Here is a 13,395-nt window from a genome sequence, read left to right as displayed (position 1 = left end):
CAGTTACATAAGAGATTTCTGCCAGGACAGAGCAGATCTGATGGATTAATTTGTGTGTCCTGAACTCCATATGTGTCATCTTCATGTAGGAAAGCAAATCAGGACACATTTCCATCTGTGGATGATCTCAATCATTTTTAAGTGTCTAAAGTCTAATAATGCAAATAGAATCTGGTTAGGAGTTTTATTCTCCTCACTGAATTTGATGCTAAGAGTGTCTGCGGTCACAAGAAGAAAATGTGTGTTATAGTGAATTTCAGCCTTTTTGATTTGAGTTCTACCTTGGCATGTCTGCTGAGAAACCCATCATAATCTATAATAATAGAATCTGGGAGCCGTGCTGAGAATTCTGGGAGTGGGGGCATATTCTAAGGCAGTAGGTAACCCAGGTGTTCTTGGACTACAGTTCCCAGAAGTCCACCAGCTAGGTTGGCTGGGGTTTCTGGGAATTGCAGTCCAAAGAATGCCTGGGTTACCTAAAGCTGGGAACCACTGCTGTAAGGTGTTCTTAGCCATTCTGGCTGTTGGGTTTATCCCAGAGAGACCAAGAATGTGTTCTAATCTAAAATATATCTTCATTCCTCAACAATATGTGTAAGAGCAAATAAATCAAGGTCCTGCGGTTCCTTTAATTCAAAATGAATTTTCATGGATTATAGTCTACTTCTTCAGACACATGGTGTATAATACTGAGGTCCCAGTTTATATCTCCAGTGTATGTGTTTGTGGGAGAGGATTGAAGGGTGTCAAATACTTTGTTAACGTTTCTTTTTGCAGTGGTTTTTTTAACAGTGTAAAGGGTCCTTTTATAGACATAAAATGGGGTTGGGAGTAAAATGAAGAAAGAGAGTGTTGATTACCTAAACATAAAATTGTCAGGATATTGCTAATCAACACTTGGAAACTTCATTACCGGTGTTCATGCGGCTGTCATTTTGATAGCTGTCTTCTTCATCTTCAGTTAAAAGGCTCCTGAAGACTGATTCGTGCGTCATTGCCGCAGCATCTTTCCCAGGATCTTGTGCTGGTATGTAGGCCTTTCTCAGGAGCAGCCTGACCGCACAGAGTCAGTGGTGGCACTTGATACCTTGTGGAACGTCATTACTATATAGAAGTTTCTTTCGGCTCTTCCGGGGGGTGAGGGTATTTATTACTGTATCCTTGAAGTGGCCCATCGGGCACTCTCCACTCTGCCATTTGTGACCTCAAGCGAACTTTTGCAATTAGAGTTATGCAGTATAGGGCCTTGTGGACATCTGGACCTATTAGCTTTGCAAGTGATTTTTCCTCTCCTGACCTTGGCTCTCTTTTTATGACTTGGTCTGATGTGAGTCGCATTAGTGACCAGGATGGGCACAGCTTTTAGGTATCTGCATAGGAGGGGGCTATATGGGTCCTTTCAGCTCCCAACATGGATTTTGTGTTTGGCAAACCTTCTGGAAATGGTACGTGTGTGCCTATGATTTTTACCTGATCAAGACGGCCAACTAATTACATATTTGAATGGACTGGTCACATTTGAATAAGTTTATTATTGCCAAAAAGCTCCAGAGAATTTTTAATTTTGCATAATATTGCAAGTGCTGTGCCTGTGTGGGGCATTCATCAAAACACGCAAACTCTTTTAATAGCAGTTTTTAGAAAACTTAACCAGGCCTAGCTGGGTTTTGTTTTCTTTCTTTCTTTTATATATCAGTTTGATTGTTCTTTGTATGCTTGGATCAGCAAAGCTAACTACTAATAATTTCCCACCATAAAATTATCTAACACTGTAATTTTTTTTAACAATAAGTGCTGTTTTGCACAGCATGAGATGAAGTCGATGTAGCAATTTCTCCTGGACAACTTTATTGAAACGAGATAGTCGTATTTTATGTACATGGAGGGGGGAAGATGAGGTATAGAAATTCTTGTTCCTCCCTCTCTTTGCCTGAGAAAGGGCCAAAATAAAACCTGCCTCGCACAATAGATCATAAGTCAGTGGGAATCATGCTCACTTATGTCAGAATTGTTCTTGGCCTCAAGCCACTTCCCATTACGCCACCACACAGAATGATTGTGTCTATTCATACTTTTAAATAACACATTCTGTAGTTTCTCCTCTCCCTTCGGTGCAAATGTAGGGATCCTTGAATATAGCTATTTAAAAAAATCAGCGTTGGAATGATTTTCCCTGAAGGTATTCAGCAGATTAAAAATTCCCTAGCCAGACTTGTTTTTGTCCTGTAAAGGCCACGACGTACCCTTGAGTTTCTCGTCCCTTTGAGAGTACAAGTTCCCCCACGAAGACAAGAGAGCGCGCATCCTATTGTCCTTTGGAACATCCTTTCTTATCTAAGCTTCGAGGCAGGAGAGTTGACAGTTACCTCCTTCTGGAGAGGGCGGCCCAGTCTTCCGCACGGATTCTGCCTTCAAACACGTCCTTCACAGATTAGGATGGGAGTGTAAGCTTCATGGGCCGGTTTGAGTCAGGTCCAAGTTATTGAAAAAAGAAACCCCGGGTCAAGTCACTGGTGCATCTTAAGTCCGACTTGACAGTGGGTCCTTCGACTTCAGCCCCCATCCTTGGTATCTCGTATGGTCGTCCTGTTGTCTTCCATTCCTTAATAGCTCAGATGCACACTCCTTTTTCTGAATTACCTTTGGGCTTGGCAAGGTTAACTTTCTGTAGTGTGTAAACTGGAATTATTTGCCCCGAGTGGAAGCATGATCTTCCTCATTGACAATACCTTTCCGCTCAGGGCACCAGAAGGCAACTTTGGGTCAGTGACTCAGGCAGAGAAATAAGAGTCAGCCATCAAAGAAAAATAAATTGATCACTTCTGGCCATCGGTCACTCTGAATCATCTTCGTTTTGAATTGGCCAACAGTTAGAGCTACGCAGAATTAAATGGAAGGAAAGAGGCCGAGGCAGAGCCACGAATCAACGGGAGAGACAGTAGGCACCCTCTTCTGTGGATGGGTAATCAAACCAGGCTCTTTAATTATTTAATTCCCTTTTATTTTTCCTGGCACTTGGTTTTGAAATTGATACCGTCACAGAAATAATACCCCAGTGTTTCGAAGAAGAAGAAGAAAAAGAAGAAGAAAATCAACCTTTGGTATATTTTGGAACCAAGAAAGGAGTAATTGGAGGGGTGCCACGTAATAATGCTAACATTAAAAAAAAAGGAACAAAAACAGATAACACCTGTTCTTTTATGTTTAGCTGCTGCTGCTGTCACTGCAAGGCCTTAATACATGGTAGCATACCCTAAAAATAAAATTGTCATTGTAAGGGGACCTGTTGTTCTTCTACATCATTTGTAAGCGAGCTTGTTCTTAAGTTGCCAGAACGAAGAACAAAATATTTTGCGGCAAAACAAATTGAATGTATCACCCTTGGCAGCCATAGGACAGAGGTAGTTTGTTTTGGCTGATCACTGAGGGGGGGGGATTTTTTTTTTTTTTTTTTTGCGAGGGGCAAACTGCTTTCTCATTCTCAGTAACCCTGCTCAGAGTTGGAGGTCTTCGGTGGAGGCCCTGTTTCGATGCTTGTGTTTTGATATCTCAGGACCAGAAGAGTGTTTTTAAAAAATGCAGTTCATGCCTTTAGTAGAGACACGCCTTCAACGTTCACAGCATTTCCTTAGCCTGAAACACCAAATTTGAGTTTCCACGGCACAGCAGTCCAGGCAAAGTGCCTTCAGCAGAAACCTGTAGTTTCCCCTCTTGGGCAGTCCAGGGGATTGAGTCTTCGGTATGCCCTTTGTTTCTTTTAAAAGCCAGCCATTTCTTCCTTCGCCTAGAACTCAAAACGGACACCAGCGTCATACTTGCAAGTACAATGCAAGGCTGCAACCAAACAGGGTATGCTTCGTTTCCCCAACATTATTATTGCTTAATGAAAACTGTAATTAGGAACAGACTCTTTCTCCTCTTTACTAAAGTCTGGGAGTTCGATTCCTGTCTGTGCCTCCTGGAGAAGGTCTGGACTTGATGATCCTTAGGGTCCTGTCCATCTCTATAGTTCTAAGACAATATATATTTAATACATTTAAAAAATCATGTAAGCTGTTTTTAATATGCCACTTTACTTCCTTCTTCTTTTTACCTTGCAATAATTTACAGCCTTTTTAGCTTTTAATATTGTCTGTTTTGATACTGTAAGCCGCCTTGGGTCCTCTTTTGGGAAAAGGTGGGTATAAATAAATGAAAGGAAATCAGGTGCTCACAAACCAGGAAAAGTTAACTTTAAAAGCCAAAAAGTGTAATTTTAGATGCATCTGTGATCTGAAAAAAATCCCATAACGTTCAGCAGAATTTAGTATTTGAGTATGAGTCAATAAATGTAGCCTTGGTGGAGAAGAACATGAATGTGAAGATAGTGTAGGCTAAAAGGAGAGATTGTGAAACAGGTCCTGTACAGAACAAACTAAGGGCTCTTATCATGTGAAACGAAGGAATTCTGAGCAGCAGCTTCACAGACCATCAGAGGAAATAAAAAGGTTGATGTTGGAAAAGATACTCCCTAAATAGACTGCTTTGTCGCAAATGCAAAGCTTTTAGGTGTTTCGCACAAGCACTGTGTCTAGGAATGGAACTTGAGCTTACTCAGTCCCTGGGTAAATTCAGCCTTTTTCTCTTCCCGAGTCTGGGAAGAAAGAAAATATTGTAACGATGTAAGAATTGCTAAAAGGTTCCTGAATGACGTTACTGTCTGGCTTTTTGTGCACAAGTGTCTTTTGTTTTGTTTTGTTGAAACAAACCGCATTGGGAGGCTGTTCAGATGTGAACTTCACAGGTACTCAGACCTGATCTCCCTTCGGCTTTTCATGGTGAATTTGTTGTTGTTCTTGTTTACTCCCCAGTTACCATAATGTCCACGGATGGGGGCTTTGCAGGAGGCAACAGCGATGCCCAGCAGTGCCTTCAGTCTTTCTGGCCTCGGGTTATGGAGGAGATCCGAAACCTCACAGTGGTAAGAGACTCTTAAATTTTATTCCAAAACTTTGAGGTAATGTCGGGGCAGGTACCAAAGAGAGTCTGCCCACACCATTCCCGGTAGGTCAATACTTGGTATCTACTCGTTCTGCTTTGTTAAAGGCAAAAGATTTTCGACCTGAATGTTACAGGGACTGTAGACTCCTCACCTCCAGTAGTGCCACCAGAAGGTGAAGAATCTGCCTGCTACTTCATTTTTGATTCGGAGAGAAACTGCTTCCTGAATTTCCTCTTACGTGCGAAATACGGTGTTCCAGGAAGGCTCTTAAGAGGGGGGCTAGCAAGAAGTGTTTGGAAATCTTTGTTGAAACCTCTCCCCAGTATCTGCCCTGTTAGGAACGTGGGTTGTTCATTTCTTCCACTCTTGTGTCCACATTCTTGAATCCCTCTTGAAATAAGCATGTAAAATACAGTATTGTTTTTTTTTTTAGTAGCCCAGTGTGCCCTGCTCATAGAACCATAAGACAGCACTATTTTCAGGCGAGAAGTGGATTGCACCATCTTGGGCTTGGAAAAATGTTACGTGGCTGAGACGGATGGCCCTTCTGAACAGTTTTCTCTTACCCCAGGCCTCTTTACATGGCCTGCTGTCTCATCTTCTGTAGCCTTGGAAATGTACTCACCAATCATAAATGTCCTGCTTAGCTGTCATATAACTGTAACTCAGGCTTAGATCCCTGTGTTCTTGGCTGGGTTGTGTGATTTGTGGTCTGCTCTCCCATATTATTTCTGTGCTTAATCAATTGGAGCATTTCCTGTAGAAGTGATCAAGGAGACTTACATTTGAAATCTTAAGGAGCCAAAAACCATAAAACACATCAGAAAGTTATGCATCTTAACAACAATGAAGCATCTTAAAAATGGGAAGATACCATCTTAAGAGCAAGCATCATGGGACCTATTCAAAGCAGACCAGGAAATTTGTCTGGTGGAGTTTAAGCCGTGACGAATCCTGGCAGGCCTCTGTTGGGTGGATGATCACCAATAATTGTGCTGTCATTGGAAAGGTCCCCTCTGTGTGTGAACTTGCGGTCACACCTCTCTAACTGGAGCAGGAAGGTGGCTCTGAGGTTGCCTCTTTGGAAAAATCTTCCAAGTATCTGGCTCTCATTATATCCTAGAAGTTACACATTTACTGGGAAAATAGTAATGGCATAGATACCAGGGGAAGGGGAGATGAACGTTTTCTGGGAGAAACTTCCATGGACTGAAATGTAGATCAGTGGCTTTGAGGGGAGTAGGGAAATTCACAGAGGATAAGGTTTTTTTTTTTTTTGGTGCTTTCTGTTCTGTCTCCGACCCCAGAGGCTCCCTTTAGCTGCCATGATTAAACACTCATGAATAGAAGGGGTGCAGAGGTTTGTTTTCATAGCCTGATTGTGAACTTCCGGGAGAGGCCTGTGTTGCCCATTAAAAAAACTGCAGCAGTCCTGAAGAAAGGCTTTGTTTGGCCCATTGACTTTTGGAGTCCTGCAAAAAGCAGATTGCATAGACACTGACTTCCTGCAACCGTCCTGTCTCTTACATCCCATTGCATGGATATTTGTTTGTTAAAAACAAGCCACCGTTTCCATGCCTTGGAAGAGAACTGCACGTGTTTGCTTCCTTCCTGAAACTGTGCTTGCAGTTTGGGGCTGAAAACAAGAAATGGAAGTGCCAGTTCTCTCTTTCACTGTGTGTAAATGCATGTATTTGAGCCCATCCTTGAGAAATCTGCATCTCTACCATGTTACTGATTGCTGGTCCTAAACTTCAGAATCTGATATTTGTGTCATCTTTTCTGCCCCCCAGAGAGCTACTAGGTTAGCAAACGCACCTTACTTCAATCTTGAGAATTAACAGGCTAAAATCTAGCTTTCTGTTCAATCCACCTTTTCCAGAGTCTGTTGGAGAGATTTAGCTGCAGCCCCTGCTTCTCCTAAATTAATTACTCTGTTCGCTTGTTACACAGAGCTTTGCCACTTGAGAACTGCGTGTTTGAGTTGACAGCCCTGCATGGTGACAACTCTTATTCAGAAGCTTTCCAAGAAAGGGGCAGTTTTAATTTCAGACGCTCTGGTCACGTGGATCAATTTATTGCACAGCAAGTGAACAAAACGTTGAATGTCAAGCCATAACCCTTCTGTTTGAGTGGATGTTTTAACAGGAACTATGGAAAAAAGGGGGGGAAGGGCTACAGCTACTCCGGTTATAATCAGTGCTGAATTTTATGGAGAATCCACCCATGTTCTATATGTACCTGTATATTTGCTTATGTGAATAGATGTTCCTTGCCTGACCCATGCCATATAATCAGTAGGGGCAGAAAATGTTCAGGTCTACTTATGGCTGGAGTGACCTCAGCAGTGAGTGTTGAGCTGCACACAACCCCATGGAGAACATGGGATCTAAACAAGACTTCAGCTGGGTGCCTGGCTGGAACGTTATTGCTGGCAGCCCACATGTTGAAAGATCAGAAGATGAAGACACTGTCCCCTCCCCCTCTTTCTTTTCATGCTCCTAGAGCAGTGGCTTCCAACCTAGGGTCCCCAGATGTTCTTGTCATTGTCACTGAGCCAGGGGCTTTCAAATGGCTTTGATTTCAAGGTGCTTCATAGGTTGACTTGTCTTCCAAAGAACAGTGGCTGGTGGCAATGATTCTCTAGTGTTCAGCATTTTTCCCCCTCCGGCCCTGCTTAGAGATGTCAGACGCTGGACCTGCATGAAGGCATGGGCTCAGCCACTGAGATATGTTTTAGCTCTTTTGACCTTGCTTGGTAACCAAAGAACGGCCTTCCTACCTGTTCCTAAACAGATCTTAAGGCACAGCAGGTAGGTTTTCAATTTAATGGGTCCTGCGACTGCACCGTTCTCCCCGTGGACTTCTGGCGTGATTGCACTTCTTTCCACGTGACGTCCAAGAGTCATCACGATAGGTGTGAAACGCGATCAACACATTGACAAACGAGGAAGCCCAGATGCGTGTTGCATATCCTATGCCATCTGTACTGCCATTCGTCTAGCTTCCAGGCCCTGTTCCGAGTGCTGTTGAACTCTTAAAATGCTTTGCCTCCCAAGAACAGCCAGCCCTCCTGTCCAGAGAGCTGGCAGCAGCCAGAGGGTGGGTTGTGTCCCTTCCACAACGGGCCTGAAGCTGTCCAGCACATTTCCCCTTGAACTTTAGAGATAGCCAGTCTTTTCTGATTTTTTGTTTTTCTCTTTTTAACATGCAAGGCATTGTTTCTTCCAGGGGTCATTTTTAAGGCACTTAGAGTTGAATTTGCTGCCACTAAGCCTTTTGTTTGCGTGGAGTCATTTTGTGTTATGTATCCTGATAATATCTTTACAGTCACACGGACCCATCTCTAGCACATCACAGCTCCTGACCTAGTTCAGAGGTTTGGAGATTATGATATTTGTCTTCTTTGGGAAAAGAAAGCACAAAAATTGCCGTTCTGTGTTCGTTTAACTGCATGGTCGCCGACATGCGTTCTGGTTGGATTTTAATGCACAATGTGGGTTGAATGTACGTGGAGATCATTACAACATGTTTGGATGTATTTTATTTTCTCCCAGGTAGCTATGGAGAGCTAATTTGTATTACAGAGTTGTTTTTAGACAGGAAGCACTGGCTATTTGCATAACTGCAGCAATGAAACACATAATTCAAATAAAAAAGAAACCCTCCCAAATGTGAAGTTACCATATTTGTGCCATGTTGGGAAATAGGAGAATAATAAGTCTACCGTGTGCCAATTGTAGTTTTTTTTATATAGTCAGGGCTGGATGTCCTTTTCTTTGTACTAAATACTGAGTCGCCCGGTGATGTCTCTTCTTCTTTTCTCTGCAGAAAGACTTCCGAGTTCAGGAGCTTCCTTTGGCACGCATTAAGAAGATCATGAAACTAGATGAGGACGTGAAGGTAAAATGTCTGGCCGAACGATTGACCCCCCCCCCCCCCACAATAGAAGACCAATAAATGTATTTTGAGCTTCTTTATTTGCTTGTTGAGAATGTCTCCCTCGAGAGCGCTTTCTTTCCAGGCTGGTAATAAAAGGTCAGGTTTACACTTTTACCCAGGTGTAAAAATGTACTACCCAGCAGCTATGCAATTTCTGGCAGGAAAGGCCCTGTGGAAAGTGAGTTGCTTGAGGGGTGGGTTGCATACGCTAGATCAGTGTTTCCTAGCCTGGAGGCCATGATTTTTTTTCATTGCCTTGATGACATATTTGGAATGTGTGCTGTCTTAATTGTTTTAGCATTTTCCCTACACTATTTTGATAGCTGTAAGGAGGAAAGGTGAGCATCATAGAATCATAGAAAAATGAAGCTGGAAGAGGCCTTGAAGGCCATCGAGTCCAACCCCCTGCTCAAGGCAGGAATGCAAATCAAAGGATATCTGCCAGGTGGTTGTCTAAATTTCTCTTCAATGCCTCCCATGTTGGAGTGCTCACCACCTCCCCCTGAGGTCATGGGTTCTGTTGTTGTGCTGCTCTAACAGTTAAGATGTTTTTCTTGATATTCAGCCTAAATTTGGCTTCTTGCGGCTTGAACCCATTGTTACATGTCCTTCAATCTGGGATGATGGAAAACAGATCCTGCCCCTCCTTTGTAGGACAGTCTTTCAAGTATTTGGAAAGTGCTATCCTATCCCCCCACCCCCCAGTCTTCTTTTCTCAAGGTTAAACATGCCCAGTTCTTTCAGTCTTTCCTCCCAGGGCTTGGTTTCCAGTCCCCTGATCATCTTTGTTGCCTTCCTCTGAATGTGTTCCCATTTGTCAGCATCTGTCCTTGTACTGTATCTGGACTCCTTGTGTGGAAAGTGGTGGGAGATGAATTGAGGCTGGAAGCATGATCAAGAGTGAAAGGAGACGTTATGTGTGGGAGAGAGGAAGTTGGCCTCCTTGTGTTGACTGTTTGAGAGATATGATGCCTGTGCTTTTAACTGCAGGGATGACCATGATACACACCTTACCCACTCTATCCCGTCTCCATGCAAGAGGCCCTGTTAGCACCCAGGAACTGGCATATCCTTTTTATAGACTTCCTGACACTGCCTGCAACACAACTCCATTTTAAGACTTCCTGCTTTGATTTTTGTAGGCTTGGAGCTAAAAACTTTTTTAAAGAATTTTTTTAATTTCGGATAACCTCCTTGGTAGACTGTGGGAATGCTTTAGATGTAATATATCTTGTCTTCAGCAAAAAAATTGATAAAGTGCCCCCCTGATTAGCAAGATAACTAGGTGCAGGCTGGATAGCACAATTGTCAGGTGGATACACAGTTGGTTACAGAATTGTACATCAATGACTCCGTCTCAGACTGGGAGGAGATAGTAAGTAGGGTATCACAAGGCTCAGTCCTGGGCCTGCTGCTCTTCAACATTTTTATTAATTTGGATGAGGGTTTCTAGGAAATGCTTATCCGATTTGCAGATGGCACAAAATTGTGCGAAATAGCTAATGCCCTGGAAGACAGAAACAAAATTCCAAAAGATCTTGATAGGCTTGAGCCCTGGGCTGAAAACAACAGAATGAAATTTAACAGGGATAAGTGTAAAGCTTTACACCTTAGGAAAAAGAAGTGAAATGGACAGTTACAAGAGTAGTTCATCAAAACTTTAATACATAACCAGTCATAGTAAAAGCTGATCTCGTTCTTTCTTTAGATGATCAGTGCAGAAGCACCTGTTTTATTTGCCAAGGCTGCTCAGATATTCATCACAGAGTTGACACTACGGGCCTGGATACACACAGAGGATAACAAGCGCAGGACCTTACAGGTAAAGGGTAGAGTTATTTCTTGCTTGCAATTTAAAATGTCTGCGCATCTTCTTTGTTTCTTGCACATCCTTCCAGTGAGGGCCTGGGGAGGAGTGGGTAGGACAGCTTACCAATCTATTTGGCAAGGCAAATGCCACCATACTTTCTCTGCTGCAAGGTGGGGTCAGGAAGAAGCAGTTTCCAGAGGAAGAGCAGCAGGTAGCTTAACCCTTTCAGACCACTCAGATGAGGAGGCAGGGTGGGGAGTCTTGGTGCTCAGCTGTTGATTGGTCAGTTGCTGGAGGAGGTGTGGAAGGGAAGCCTGGACTTCTGGCTGGATGGGACAGCCACCCCAGGCAGCTGGCTGGCGTGGTGGGGGGAAGGGACCCTGTGACACTTGTGATGCTGCACATGCAAATTGGGCCAAAGCAGGGCGAAGCCCTCTGTGCCCATGTCTAGTTTCAACGAGTTTAAAATTTAGCAGCAGCTCTTTGGTGTCTAACCTGGGAATATTTCAGACCTGGTGGTTCACCTCTTGAGGCTTTGCTGCTCCTGGGGCAATACTGTTCCAAAGAAAGAAGTGACACTCTTCCGCAGTACCTGGTGGAAAACCATCCCTCCCTCTTCTGACTTCGCATTTGTCAGTTTCATGTTTTCCCTAATGTGACTCTTTTAAATCTCTAGTACCTCCTTTCAGATCCATGAAGAGATTAGCCTTGTTGGCACAAGTTCTTATCAAAAGCAAACTGAGTGAAGGAATTGCCAGCCATCTGCAGTGGCCAGATTCCGTAGGAGGACAGGACTGTGATGGGGCTGGGCACGTACCTATTAAGTGGGGAGGGGGTGTGTGGTCTGAAATTTAATTCAATGCCACAAACACAGATAAATGTGCAGGTTCAAAGCCAGACCTTCAACAGCTGATTACTCCAAGCTATGTGCCTGGAGAAGTATTGGTTTTCACCCATGTTCATTTTTAAAAAAATCAATCCTCACTGCCAGTTTGTGCAGTAGTTTGCAGATTCTGGGAAGCTGGTATCCAAATATCAACCCAACGAAGTTCATGTACTTCCCTTGCTCAATCATATTATGTACATGGCAGTGAGAGGGCCAATTTGCAATTCTTCAGATTTTCTGCACCAGAACCAACTGAGTTTATATGAAAACGGCTGCTCGCTGTTCTGTTTAAAAAGGGGAATTTGCTAGCAGAGCTAACGACCCCTCCTCCTCTGTTTTCTGTACACTTCACTGCATTTGTGGCTTTAACCAACTGCAGTGGTTGGCCTTAGAAAGGCTTTGAGTTATGTCATGTGGAATACCATTGAGAAGCACACTTGCCTTTGAGCTGGCTAACGTTGCAAAATGCAGAACGTGGCACCTATCATTTCTGAGGTATGGTGGATATGCATCAGGGGACTGGGAACTCTGGCAGTAACTTTCTCTTGCAGATTGCTCATGTCGCTCCCGGGTGCCATGAATTTATTCTGAGATCTTCCTTGCTGCTTGTTAATTTGAAAAAGGCTAAGCATTGTGGAACTCCAAGCCTAAAGGTTCCCATTTTCTTCTCTTGGTTGCAGAGAAATGACATCGCCATGGCCATCACTAAATTTGACCAGTTCGACTTCCTCATCGACATCGTTCCAAGAGATGAACTGAAGCCTCCGAAGCGCCAGGTGAGGACCAGAGGGTGCCTGTGATGAAGCTTTTAAGTGTTTTCTTAAACTTTTGTCTAGGGGTACTTTTCATTACACAACCTACTGCAGTTCCTCCTATATGTCAGAATACAAGGCATGAGGTATAGCACTGAAGCAGCAGCAGCAACATCAGCAGATTGTTGTTGTTGTTTAGTTGTTTAGTTGTGTCCGACTCTTCGTGATCCCACGGACCAGAGCACGCCAGGCCCTCCTGTCTTCCACTGCCTCCCAGAGTTTGGTCAAATTCATGTTGGTCACTTAGATGACACTGTCCATCCATCTCGCCCTCTGTCATCCCCCTTCTCCTCTTGCCTTCACACTTTCCCAACATCAGGGTCTTTTCCAGGGAGTCTTCTTTTCTCAAGTATTGGAGCCTCAGCTTTCAAGATCTGTCCTTCCAGTGAGCTTCACTTCCACTGTGCCATAACAGCCCTACAAGGGGAACATCGCGGGTGATGGGAAAAGAGGTGTGAAATGCTGGGTGGAAGCAGAAAGCTGAACATGCTCTGAAACGGTCCAGGGCTCCCTGTGGCTTGAGCGAAAATAGGGGCATTATAATGTGTGTTCTTCGATAACGCCTTGCAGTTCTCAGAAATAATCAATGCTTTTAAGGGAAAACTGCAGCACAAGCGAGCATAGTTGTGTAGTACAATAGATTTTAAATGTATATACAGAATTGATAGACAAGAGTTATTGTGGCTGAAGTCCTGGTTGGGTGGCATTTTCCCCCTAAGGCTGCATTTTCATCCTGAAAGTTCTCCTCAATCCCCAACAGTTTAGGGAGGAGCTGGAGGGGTGGAATCCAGCCTTCCAACAGTGGGCTTGATTCTGGCTGTCCCGTGGACTCAGAGCAGTGCGTCCTGGATTCTCTTCAGGAGCTTGGAAGGGGTCTTGGAGTAACGGCAGCAAGCAGCTTTTGGTAGAGCTGTTTATGCTTCCTGGTTCGTCTCCCTCCTGGAGGGTGAGGCTTACGGCTGTG

At 43.8% G+C, this 13,395-nt stretch overlaps 1 protein-coding gene across 3 annotated transcripts in view; it reads left to right on the top strand.

The window, feature by feature from the left end:
* The window catches only part of NFYC (nuclear transcription factor Y subunit gamma), a 42,163-nt gene that overhangs the window by 16,917 nt on the left and 11,851 nt on the right, over positions 1-13,395 (top strand). For all 3 annotated transcript variants that reach the window (XM_020812938.3, XM_020812939.3, XM_078380064.1), the window contains exons 2-5: positions 4,851-4,960; positions 8,813-8,884; positions 10,632-10,745; positions 12,300-12,395. In XM_020812938.3, coding sequence (XP_020668597.3) covers positions 4,859-4,960; positions 8,813-8,884; positions 10,632-10,745; positions 12,300-12,395 — 384 coding nt within the window. In that variant the 5' untranslated portion in view covers positions 4,851-4,858. The remainder of the gene's footprint in view (positions 1-4,850; positions 4,961-8,812; positions 8,885-10,631; positions 10,746-12,299; positions 12,396-13,395) is intronic.

This window comes from Pogona vitticeps, chromosome 9 (assembly GCF_051106095.1).
Source record: "Pogona vitticeps strain Pit_001003342236 chromosome 9, PviZW2.1, whole genome shotgun sequence".
Taxonomy (NCBI): Eukaryota; Metazoa; Chordata; class Lepidosauria; order Squamata; family Agamidae; genus Pogona; species Pogona vitticeps.
This window is presented reverse-complemented; position numbering and strand designations above follow the sequence as displayed.